General features: G+C 45.4%; 1 protein-coding gene across 8 annotated transcripts in view; it reads right to left on the reverse strand.

The window, feature by feature from the left end:
- The window catches only part of PCGF2 (polycomb group ring finger 2), a 40,030-nt gene that overhangs the window by 13,501 nt on the left and 14,092 nt on the right, over positions 1-12,437 (reverse strand). For 3 of the 8 annotated variants that reach the window (XM_083583367.1, XM_083583368.1, XM_083583371.1), the window contains exons 2-3: positions 4,135-4,277; positions 3,612-3,708 (exon numbers count right to left, since the gene is read on the reverse strand). In XM_083583367.1, the coding sequence (XP_083439493.1) occupies positions 3,612-3,708; positions 4,135-4,277 (240 nt within the window). The other 5 variants (XM_083583374.1, XM_083583369.1, XM_083583372.1 and 2 more) reach the window with 5 other exon arrangements.

Raw genomic sequence — 12,437 nt, forward strand, 5'->3', positions numbered from 1 at the left:
GAAGATTCATAGTTCACCCTTTCCTGCCGTGAGAAAACAATTATGCAAAACAAGCACATAATGAAAACTTGTTGTAAGTCACATAATGGGGTGCCAGAGTTCAGGTGTTCTTGGCACCAAGTTTTGATTTCATTTAAAGCACAGTTCCAGTGTTGCAATACTATTAACTGCTGCTTTGATCTATTGATGAAACGTATAAACGTCTCAAAACCCCTCTGAATTTGGATTTACTGGGGGTAAGGGAGGCAACACACAATTATTTCTGTGTTGAACAGCATGCAGAGTTTGATTTATAAGGGTGTGTGTGTGTGTGTGTGTGTGTGTGTGTGTGTGTATAAACACACACACACACACACCAGGCAGTGTTTGTTTTAATTTACAGCGTCACAATCTTCACACCGTTGGGCTGTCCTGAGCGCCCCCCCCAATCCAATTTGGTAATGTTATTTATTACACATGCATATTGACTTTGTTTTGTGATTTATGGCAAGCTAATGAAAACAAGCTTTGTCCAGGGGCTGCGTGACTGGCAGCTAGGTTACAAGGAAAGCCATTATATTTGCTCGAGTCAATAAGACACTTAAGACATCCAGGACACCCTATTATTCCTGAGCTGCTATAAAGTGTGACGAGTCATGTTTGCGCAACAGAGCCCTGAAGCCACCTGTTGCAACCAAGGGGCCTGGTAAAATAAAATATAAAAAGCCTTCCCCCCCAAAAAAAATGCAATCATTCTAAGAAATCATTGGTGGGAAGGGAAGAGCAACCACGAACCACTGAGCCAATGCACTTTGCCATACTGCTGCCTATACAGCTCCTGCAAACCCACCCCATTCTTCCAATCCATTATTATTATTATTATTATTATTATTATTATTATTATTATACCCTGCCCATCTGGCTGGGTTTCCCCAGCCACTCTGGGTGGCTTCCAGCAAAATATTAAAATACAATAATTCATCAAATATTAAAAGCTTCCCTAAAGAGGGCTGCCTTCAGATGTCTTCTAAAAGTCATATAGTTGTTTATTTCCTTGACATCTGATGGGAGGGCGTTCCACAGGATGAGTGCCACTACCGAGAAGGCCCTCTGCCTGGTTCCCTGTAACCTTACTTCTCACAGGGAGGGAACCGCCAGAAGGCCCTCGGAGCTGGACCTCAGTGTCTGGGCTGAGCGATGGGGGTGGAGACACTCCTTCAGGTATACTGGGCCGAGGCTGCTCTGCTCCTAGCAGAACATCAAAGCAACCCATCAAAGCATACCTGCTTCACAGATCAGTGCCTTATCAGTTTCCTTGTGAAATAAAGTAAAATACTGCCGTGTACTCCAGCACTGAGGCATACGCATGGCTTTTTAAACATCCTCCCTAAAAATCATAAAACTGCTTGGAGATTGCGGACATTCAGGGAAGCTGGAGATGAAATCACAACTAATATACCCAGTACACCTGCTCTCAGTGGCACATTTGAAATCAATCAGAGGCTGCGGTCTCGCCATGGGGTCGCTAAACCCCAGTGACATTTCGCTGCACTTTTAACCTGGCGCGTTTTCTCCCCTCTCGCATGCCTCTTTGCACTGGGAGCTCGCATCTGCCGGGTGGATGGGTGGGCGCATGCATGCGTCTGGGAGCGCGGGTGTTTGTGGGCCTAAGAGGAGAGGCTGGTGGGAGCTCGGCTTGTAAATATTTTGCAGAAAGCCTGAAGTGTTACTAGAGAAATTAATTTGCACAGCGCAGGAGCTAAAAATACAACCGGAGAGATGCATCTGTGAGAAGTCGCCTTCTTGGTTTCTATGCCAACCATCTGTAGAGTTCAGTAAGGTGCGTCTGGCTTCCCCCAAAATCCAGACTAACAAGGAAGCAGCCGGATAACCACTTCAAAGCCAAGCATTGCTGGGCAGGCTTACATTTGGAAAAGAAACGTTTCATCAAAAAAAATGCAAAGCCACAAAGACAGGAGAGTTGGCGATGGGGGTGGGTCTCAGTGCTCTGCTTAGCCCATTGACTCTCTTTCCAACTTGCTAAAGCTGAATAAATTGTGCAAAATCCATGAACGTGTGCAAATATTCTGCATTTTAATCTTGCATTAGAGGCAGGCTCTCTGCGACGCACAGCGGGTTTAAATTGACGCAGAATTGGGAAAAGCGTGACGCGTGCATGCCTCGGGCAGGAGGTTAATGCAAGAGCTCCAAGACAAATGGATCGATACATCATAAACCACAATCATACTCGGATTTAATAGTTCTTAGAGCTTCTTCAATAGGTTGCTCATCTGTGGTCCAAAGACTGTGGTCCAAAGACATTATCAGAGCCCATTAATTAGCAGTGCAGCTTTGCCATACAGAAATGCAGCCATTCGTCGCCCGATAGAGAAACACAGTCACGTTAGGCTGTGCATGTATTGGATCAGTGCCTAAAAGCAGTGACAGGCTAGGTGGGGGCCAAAAAACTGAGGCTGAATCCTAATAAGACAGGGTGTGCTGTGGAGGAACTGGATCTTGCCAGCAGGCTGGACTCTTAACTCCCTTACATCCTGCATGCCAATTTAAATAATAATAATAATAATTTTTATTTGATTTTACAAATGTAGAATTATAACAATCCAAACTGTAGAACCATATCTAAAGATTTCTCCGAATCTCTGGACTTCCCACCTTCCCCTCCACGGGTCCTATTGTACACCTTCTCAACTGCATATTATTTCATAATCTATATTTTATATCTCTCCATATTGTCCATAGTATTGCTACATTACAAGTGTTATTAGAATCCGGCTAATGTTTTCATCTGCTTACAGTGGTCTCCTAAATAAGTTATAAATTTTTCCCATTTCTTATTAAAGTTTTGATCTACTTGGTTCCTGAGCTTTCCGGTCAGTTTTGCCATTTCAGCACAGTCCAACAGCTTCCTGCATGCCAAATTTGATAGGTAGGTTGGGCTGCCCACCTGTCAATCACATGTGCCAATAACAGCAGGTGACCTGCTTTTGTCCTCACTGGCGGTTCAAGCTAACCATCAGGTTTTGCCTAGCTCTGTGCAAGTCTCTTTGATTCCAAAGGACAACCTCTCCACAGAGTTACAGACATTACAGGGCAAGCTCTAGCCCAGGGGTAGGCAACCTAAGGCCTGGGGGCCAGATGCAGCCCAATCGCCTTCTCAGTCCGGCCTGCGGACGGTCCGGGAATCAGCGTGTTTTTACATGAGTAGAATGTGCCCTTTTATTTAAAATGCATCGCTGGGTTATTTGTGGGGCCTGCCTGGTGTTTTTACATGAGTAGAATGTGTGCTTTTATTTAAAATGCATCTGGGTTATTTGTGGGGCACAGGAATTCGTTCATGAATTTTTCTCAAAATATAGTCCAGCCCACCACACGGTCTGAGGGGCGGTGGACCGGCCCATGGCTGAAAAAGGTTGCTGACCCCTGCTCTAGCCGCTACATGCTGCTGTCATCCATATGAACCCATCCTTGGCTGCAGGGGTGCCAGCTAGGGCGAGCCAAGGGACCTTGCCCCTCCCCACTCTGAAATTTTCTAGGTGACATCAGCACGTCGCTCAGCTACTTGCCTGACACAGATAACCGCCCCAGGTGACATATAAATGAATATGACATACCTGATGCTGAGCAGTGGCCTTGTTTTATGCACTTGGACATCGCACATCGGGCAGTATTTGTTTGTCTCCAGGTAACGGACGATGCAGGTTTTGCAGACTGTAAAGGAAAGAAGGCAACAGGGGTGGGAGGACAAAGTCACCACAGGGGAAGATTTACGACACAGTGGACAACAGCCATGGCCGGCTCTACCATGAGGCAAAGCCTCATAAGACTGACAGAACTGAATTTAGGAAGTCACATGGAGTGCCAAAATTCCAGCACTTGATAGTCTCAGATAATGCCTGTGTCTTGCCACTGCCTGGACTTTTTTTTTGGGGGGGGGAGGCCCTGGCGGCCAAGGGGGGAAGCATGGGATGCCACCCAGTCGATAGTGAGGGAAATGCCCTTTTCATATGCTCAAAGGGGGGTGATTATTGCTCTGCGTCTTTCGACAGCTGGCCCCAGCTCTGAAAAGAGAGCCCAGGGATGAGGCACGTATTCCATTAATCCTCAGGAGTTTCCAGATATGGTTTTTAAACTTACAAGAGTGTAAGCATTCCACAATGGTTGTGGCATCGATGAAGTAGCCTCCGCACAAAGCGCACATCAAGTGAGGGTTCAGCTCTGTGATTTTTATCCTGGTGGTCCTGTGCATTTTGGATCCTGAGAAGCTCAGCAGATCCTCTCTGGAAGAAGAAGAAGGGGAAAAAAGACCTGGGGTAAATAAGACAGCCTCAGTCATGCTGAAAATTTGTGGCAATGGCCAAATATTTCAAACAGGGGTATCAGAGCAGGCTGCAAGAAACTGTGTGCTTTGAAGTTCTCCTAGGGGCAGTGATGGGTATCATCTGTGCTTTTCTTAATGCACATATATATAATGAATTTTGTACCCTATACAGGTTATTCAGGTTGCATCATTTATTAAGCTGTCTCTGAAGAACAATAAAGAATTCTGCACATAAAAGACACGAGTCACTGAAACCCAGACCACAGAAAAAGCTTGCGCAGTTCCTCACTCTCTGGTTTTTGGAGACCTCACCCGATATTGCTCATACACTTTCAGAGCAATACCACGCCCTGAAGTGAAAAGAGGGTGTTTTTTTCAATCTTGACTTGGGATGCTATCTTCTGTACACCTGTATGCATAGTGTTGTCACAGTCTGTACATGAATCTTGGTATACTTGCCTATCAAATGCAGACTGCAAACCATCTGGGGAACGAACAAGCTCTTTCCATATTGTATCCTGAGTAGTGCCATCAGATACAATAGGGATGGGATATAGTAGTCCTTGCAGTCCCCAGAGCTGGGGGGCATGCAAACCACATTACTCACTGAGGTTTTTCAATTCCCAGAGGACCAATACAAAAAGTCGGTGTGTATAATGGTGTCATAGAAAATTATTTTTAAAACCCTACATTTTCTTCCAAAAAAGGAAACCCAAGGAATCTAAATAAATCCATAAAATAAAAAATGCAATGCACAGAGTATATAATCTGACAGAATTTTGACTTTTTGCACATTATTCTGTAGCAGACTGCAAGCATACACCAATTGCAAGCCCCACACGTGTTCAGGCTAAGTAATATCTCCTGCTAGGAAAGTAGTTTGCCAGATCCACTGGCATGGGGAAGGGGTAGTCTAGGTGACACCAAGTTAAATTAACTTTTGTAAGCATTTGCGAGACTAGGGGAGCCTCTCTCCCTGACTCCAATGCATCATTGAGGTACCAGATGAAGAGTATCATAAAATACTTATTCTAAAGCTGATCTGGCACAATTTTGAAAACAAGGAGATGCTTTTTCTAGAGCGTTGATCACTAACTAAACTGAATAGGGATGAAAAATCCATCCTTGATGGATTTTTGGTGCTCCATTAACATTAACCCAAGGGCACTAGCTCACTGCTGATATGCAACCAGCTCTTGTGCCACACCTTTTCAAAGACCACCTCTGCATCCGTAAGGGCAAAAAAGTGCACCCCACCCCCAGAAGACCCTGCAACATTGCCAGATGCTGTGGCTGCAACTTCAGATTGTGTGCTGTGTTTCTTTCCCACATCCGCATATGGTAACAGTAAAAGAACCCTGAACGGTTAAGTCCAGTCTAAGGTGACTATGGGGTTGCGGCGCTCATCTTGCTTTCAGGCCGAGGGAGCTGGCATTTGTCCACAGACAGCTTTCCGGGTCAAGTGGCCAGCATGACTAAACCACTTCTGGTGCAACAGAACACTGTGACGGAAACCAGAGCGCAAGGAAACACCGTTTACCTTCCCACCTCAGTGGTGCCTGTTTATCTACTTGCACTGGCGTGCTTTCGAACTGCTAGGTTGACAGGAGCTGGGACAGAGCAATGGGAGCTCACCCCGTTGCGGGGATTCGAACCGCCGACCTTCCAATTGGCAAGCCCAAGAGGCTCAATGGTTTAGACCATAACACCACACACATCCCATATTGAACAGAGGATGGCTTAAAGTTGGGCCATTTGGTAAATTTGGCTGTAACAATCACAGTAACAATCACATAGCCTTCCATTGTTCCCCGGATTCAGACCGATACATTCTCCTTTGGCGATCACTCGTAGCCGAGTAAGATTGCCTTCCATAAACGCAGTTTATATCCCACCCCAGGTCTGCCATTTTGTTTGTTCTTCTGCCGTACTTCTCTTCATATTCTTCCTATCTTTTTAAAAAATGTATTTGAAAAGGAGAGTTGGTTCCCCCCCCCATAGTGACTAAAACAAAACCCTATGGCAAGCCTGAAAGTAATTATACAGAACCCTAGAGCCAGTCCTCTCATTAGTCAGAGTAAGGCAACTGCCTCAGGCATCAAGTCCTGGGGGGCGGCAACAGCACTGTGGCTGTTCTTCTCAGCCCCTACCCTAAGCTGTTCCCCTCTGCTGGAGGATATTGCCCACCCTAAACAAGCCTCCTGCCCCCTCATCCGTGTTGAGGAAATATTCAACTGGCTTCTCTATATGAAATGGGTAGGGGAGGGCATCATATTGTCCTTTGCCTCAGGCAGCCAACTGTTTTGGGCCATCCCTGGGCCCAGTCAACACAACATAACGAAATAATTGTACAGAAACAAATAAGGCTTGCAGATCCCCTGAACAGAGGCTGCTGGGGGTGGGGCAAGGAGGGAAGGGCCCCATAAGGCTTATGTAGCCTTACCAGATTAACATTTAAGCCTCCGGGTAGGGTCTGCCTCCCCTTCTGTCATAACCTTTCTATGGCACCTTGCCATGGCAGGTGCCTTAATAACAACTTCACGGGTGACCCCCCACAATCGGGACCCCTTCATGCGCCACAATTAGGTGCTATTTCTGCAAAACAACAACAAAACATCAAGGGGGAGCCACAGAAACATTTTCAAAAGTATCCTCCCTCTCGATATTAAAATGCAAAGAAGAAAATAAGTTGTTTTCTCCTTTGTGGCTGATGAAGAAATTTAGTGGCATGTCGGGTGTTTTCAAGGATGGGGAAAAGGGAAATAGGCCTTTTCTCCCCCCGCCCCCCGCATTCTCTATTTCTTCTAGGAAATTCAGCCTCGTTTTATACAATGAAGTGTAGGAAGGGTTTAAAGGAAGGGGGGAATCCTGTGATTATAGTTCTCCCTCTTTTCCTCTCTACTATATAGGGCTGAATATATACAATAGGAGACATTAGAAGCCACAACCCCTCCTGGCTCACCGAGGCAGCTTTTCTGTTTCCATAGTAACGCCTATACTTGGCAAGAAGCCAGATTATTATTGCAACTACCCAAGGTGGAGGTGGGAGAAAAAAGAGGGGAAGGAAGGAGGAGGAAGATGGGGAAAGCAGGGAATGAAAAAAAGAATAAGAAAGAAATGCCATACTGGTGTGGCGTTTGCAAATTGGTTTGAGACCCACATCGTTTCTGGGCCTAGGCGATCCCTACCACCACCCAAAACAAAGGATAAAATGCCCCCTCAGATGCATGTTATGGAAATCATCCAGATAACTAGTTGAATTTTACATAGCAATGGTGGCAGAAGTGAAGCCCTATTTCATTTCAAGGCTTTTGGGCTTCCAGATGTTTGCTAGTCTCTAACAATCGTCAGGCCCAGGCATAATCCAGAAATATCTGGAGGGTCACAGATTCCTCAGAGCCCAGCTCTTTGCAAAAGGGGCGCACCATTCTCATACTGCTTTAAAAAAATATTTTCAGGTCTGCTGATGAAAAGCAAAAACTGCTCAGGACAGAAGTCAACCTTTTCTCCCTATACCTGAGAGGCATAAGAGAAAGGAAAGCTGAATAAGGGATAAGCAGCCCTAACAGATGGGGGAGCAATTATTTTGCTCGCTCTGTCGGTTTCAACAGCAAAAGGTCTGGATATGAAATTCGATGGAGGCGACCGTCTCAGGTTTCATCAAGGAAACCAGCTTGTTAAAAAAAAGCTTCCTCTCCACACCACTCCTGCTAGGCCAAGTTTTGGGATTCTTTAAACCGCCAACAAGCCAGCATTGCCACAAACATAGGCGCACATGCTAATTTAGGGGAGAGAGGTGAGGAAAGGATGTTTTGAGTCTCTCTCTCTCATACACGCGTTTTGCTTTGATTCATTATGATACACATATCGCTTCCATTTTTATTTACTCATCGCCCCCAACCTCATTTGCCCCCCGCAATTTTCTAGGGGCACACAGAGGACACCACTGGGAGAATCTCTTTATGTGCCTTTTACTTGCCATTCACTTGCTATTGTCATTCACTTAGCTATTAAATTGCCCCTTGCAGCTTCCAGAGGGTGGGGAAACTTTGTATTTGCCGCATTTTCACTTTGTGTGGAGAACCTAAGAAAAAGTCCAAGAGAATTTGCCATCCTTTCCCCCTCCCGGAGCCTAAAACTAGGAGATATCGTCACTGGTTCCATGGCAGTCCCTTCCACTTCTTAAAGAAGTTCCTTGAAGGGTCTTTTCCAACTGGATCTCTTGCCTTTCCACCTTTTTTGGGTTTTTTCCCCTTTACATTTAAAAAAAAAAAAACTTTTCTCACAGGACAGCTTTCCTTCCAAAACCTGGTCTAAATTTGTTTCCGTACACATAAATTAGTATATGTACATTTAATGTACATTTGCGCCATGGGCCCAAAGTCAGCCTGAGACATTTTGCTACCTGAGGTGAGGAACAAGATGGCACCCACACATTCCAAGATGGCACCCACACATTCCATGCATGGCATGTGCCCAGGGTGTTGCCTGTTAGGGCTGGTCCTGCATGGGCCTGTGCTCAAAGTCCGCCACAAAATGGAGGAAGAAATTGTAAATTTCTAAATAATTATAAATAATTATTATTATTATTCTAAATAATAATAATTATTATTATTGTTTCTTGTTTATACCCTGCCTATCTGGCTAGGTTTCCCCAGGCACTCTGGGCGGCTTCCAGCAAAAAAATTAAAAGTACATTAAAACATTACAAGTACAATAAGGGTTTCCTGCACCCTTATTTATCCTTTTCCCTAAACTTTTTACAAAGAGGGCCAGATTTGATGAAGTGAAGGGCTGTGAGGGCCGACCTAAGGGCCAACCAAAGTTGTTAACCTTTTTTTAGAATCAAAGTTGTTGAGGTTTTTTAAGGATTTTACCCCAGGAAATAAACTGCCACAAGGGCCGGATTAAACCGACTGGCGGGCCGGATTAGGCCCCCAAAATGAACTTTGGACATGCCTGCCTTGGGAAAATAAGAGCCATGTTAAGAAAGCTGCCGTTGTCTCCTTCAGAGTAAACCGTAGGTTGGGGTGGATAGGAATTACCAGAATCCCACAACCATTGGAAATAGAGTTTATAAAGAGACATTAAGAGTTTATAAAGAGACAAAGAGAGGGAAAAGGAACTCTCTCTCTCTGTGTGTGTGTGTGTGTGTGTGTGCATGTTGTTTTTCTTTAAAAAAAGAAGTGTTCTTAGTAACAAATTTCAGATCAACTGAAGTTAAATCCCCATACTGGGCTCTTGTGGATGGTCCAAAACATAAAAACTATTTCCAAAAATAAGCAGCAAGCCATGGGCAAAAGTAAACCTGGTGCTTGAATTGTAAGGGGAGAGGTAGGGGTCCCTTACAGAAACCCACAGACCCCACTTTCTGACTCCCACCCCACAGTTTTCTAAACTGCAGTTCCCATGTAACTTTAAAAAATTAAAATACAGGGGCTGTAAAGGGTAGAGATCCCCTCTGTGCCCTCCCTATAATATAAGCACTGCCCAAAAGCAGGGAGTGAGGGGTTTTGTGACAAGTCTGCAAAACACAGCATAGGCACACTTATTTCCACCTCCGCCACGTGCATTCCCAGGTTTAAAAGGAGTAATAATAATAATAATTTATTATTTTAACCTGCCTATCTGGCTGGGTTTCCCCAGCCACTCTGGGCGGCTCCCCACAGAATATTAAAAAACACGATAAAACATCAAACATTAAAAACTTCCCTAATCAGGGCTGCCTTCAGATATCTTTGAAAAGTCATATAGTTGTTTATCTCCTTGACATCTGATGGGAGGGCATTCCACAAGGTGGGTGCCACTACCAAGAAGGCCCTCTGCCCTATGCTACAAGCACACATGCTTTCATCCCTCTTTTCCCTCCAATGTCTAGCTTTAAAAAATAATAATTTTTTTTTTAATTAACAAGCACAAAAAATAGCTTAACATGAAGGGTTGGAGGGAAAACAAAGAAAGAGACACACAGCCAATGATTTTAAAAAATATATAAATAAATCACAAACCCATCTTCCTTTCAGAGGGTGGTATTCAAACTTAAGTTTTACTCAGAGCAGTTCCACGCGAATTCATTTTGTCCATTAATTTCAATGGGTCTACTCTGATGGAAACATAGTTGAATACCACCCATCGTTTCATGGGACCCTATCAGCCACAAACATACAAGTCCCAAAGACCGGAAGCTGCGATAGCTCAGTCGGCAGACTCCTAATCTCAAGGTCATGGGTTCGAGCCCCACATGGGGCAGAAGATTCCTGCATTGCAGAGGGTAGGACTAGATGACCCTCGGGTTCCCTTCCAACTCTACTGCTTCTCCTGTTTCTAACCCCCCTAAATTGTATTTGCCACACACACACACACACATTTTCCATTCCGCAATTTCCTTGGGGGACAGAGACACCCCACCTCGCCCGTGAGCTCTTCCCCTCCCCGCTTCACAATTTTCTCCCTACCCCCCAGCTTTCCCCTAATTTCACTTAATAGGAACAGCAAAGAAGGAATGGCGGGCTGGCTCCCTCCCTTCGCAGCATCAACAAAGTGGCTCTCTCCATTGCATTCTCAGGTGATGTTACATTTCCTGATTGGTGTAAGGCAGCGAGCCAGTTTCTATAGTTACATGGCTGCTCCAGATGGCAGGATGCCAGGACCGGAGAGAAATCCAGCCGATTACATTGCATCTTTGTGGTCCTGAAACGCAATTCCCCTATCTGGTACCCTTGGGAACCCCCCCCCCATTCTCCAGATTGTGTGTCTTTCCCCTTCCCTCCCTCCCTCCTCATTTTTATTTTCTGGGAGAGGTCTGCTTTTGCAATCTATTCTCTTCCTGGCCGCCCCCCTCCTCTCCTCCTTCACGGCAAGAAATTCGCTCCTTCCATCTGCAAATGCTGTCAAAGGAAAGGAAACTGAGAAGGGGGCGGTCCGGTTTACTGCAAAGAGTTTTAGCAAAAGCCCATCAGGTCTCGGAACCGTTGACATGCTGGAATTGCGACAAAGAACATGCAATTGCAACCGATGCACTTAAAAGAAAAAAATGTACCCGAACATGTGCAGAATGCCACTCTTGATTATCAAAACTAGCTCCCCATTATCTCAAATTCAGGGGAAATGGGCTTTAAAGTGAGCCCTGAACATTGAATTGCATTGTTGGAAGAATCACCCCCTGCAATGAAGGGAATGCAGCTGTCCCTTATGGGGATCAAACCTGCAACCTTGGCATTATCAGCACCATGCTATAACAAGTAGGCAAACTGAGACCCGGGGGTTGGATCCGGCCCAATCGCCTTCTAAATCCAGCCTGTGGGCGATCCAGGAATCAGCATGTTTTTACATGAGTTTAATGTGTCCTTTTATTTAAAATGCACCTCTGGGTTATTTGTGGGGCATAGGAATTCGTTCATTCCCCCACAAAAAAATATAGCCCAGCCCCCCACAAGGTCTGAGGGACAGTGGACCAGCCCCCTGCTGAGAAAGTTTGCTGACCCCTGCTCTAACCAATTGAGCTATCCAGCTTACTAGGCTCAGAACTTCTATGGGGATATATGAGGTGTTAGGGGAGGGATAGTATAGTGGAGGACACATTGTGCTCCTCTGGGGGTAGTTTGTCTACCTTTGGTCCCCACCCTGTGGTCACCTGTGGCTCTCACCTCTGGCTCCTGGGAGCCGTCAGTACGTTTACGAGCACAATTCAAAGTGTTGGTGCTGACCCTAAACGGCCTGGGTCCGGTATACCTGAAGGAGCTTCTCCACCCCCATCGTTCTGCCCGGACACTGAGGTCCAGCGCCGAGGGCCTTCTGGCGGTTCCCTCGCTGCGAAAAGCCAAGTTACAGGGAACCAGTCAGAGGGCCTTATCAGTAGAGGCACCCGCCCTGTGGAACGCCCTCCCACCAGATGTCAAGGAGAAAAACAACTACCAGACTTTTAGAAGACATCTGATGGCAGCCCTGTTTAGGGAAGCTTTTAATGTTTAATAGACTATTGTATTTTAATATTTTGTTGGAAGCCGCCCAGAGTGGCTGGGGAAACCCAGCCAGATGGGCGGGGTATAAATAATAAATTATTATTATTATTATTATTATTATTATTATTATTATTATTATTTAGCATGCAACAGCAGCC

The sequence above is a fragment of the Podarcis filfolensis genome, assembly GCF_964270895.1.
Source record: "Podarcis filfolensis genome assembly, chromosome: 13".
Classification (NCBI taxonomy): Eukaryota; Metazoa; Chordata; class Lepidosauria; order Squamata; family Lacertidae; genus Podarcis; species Podarcis filfolensis.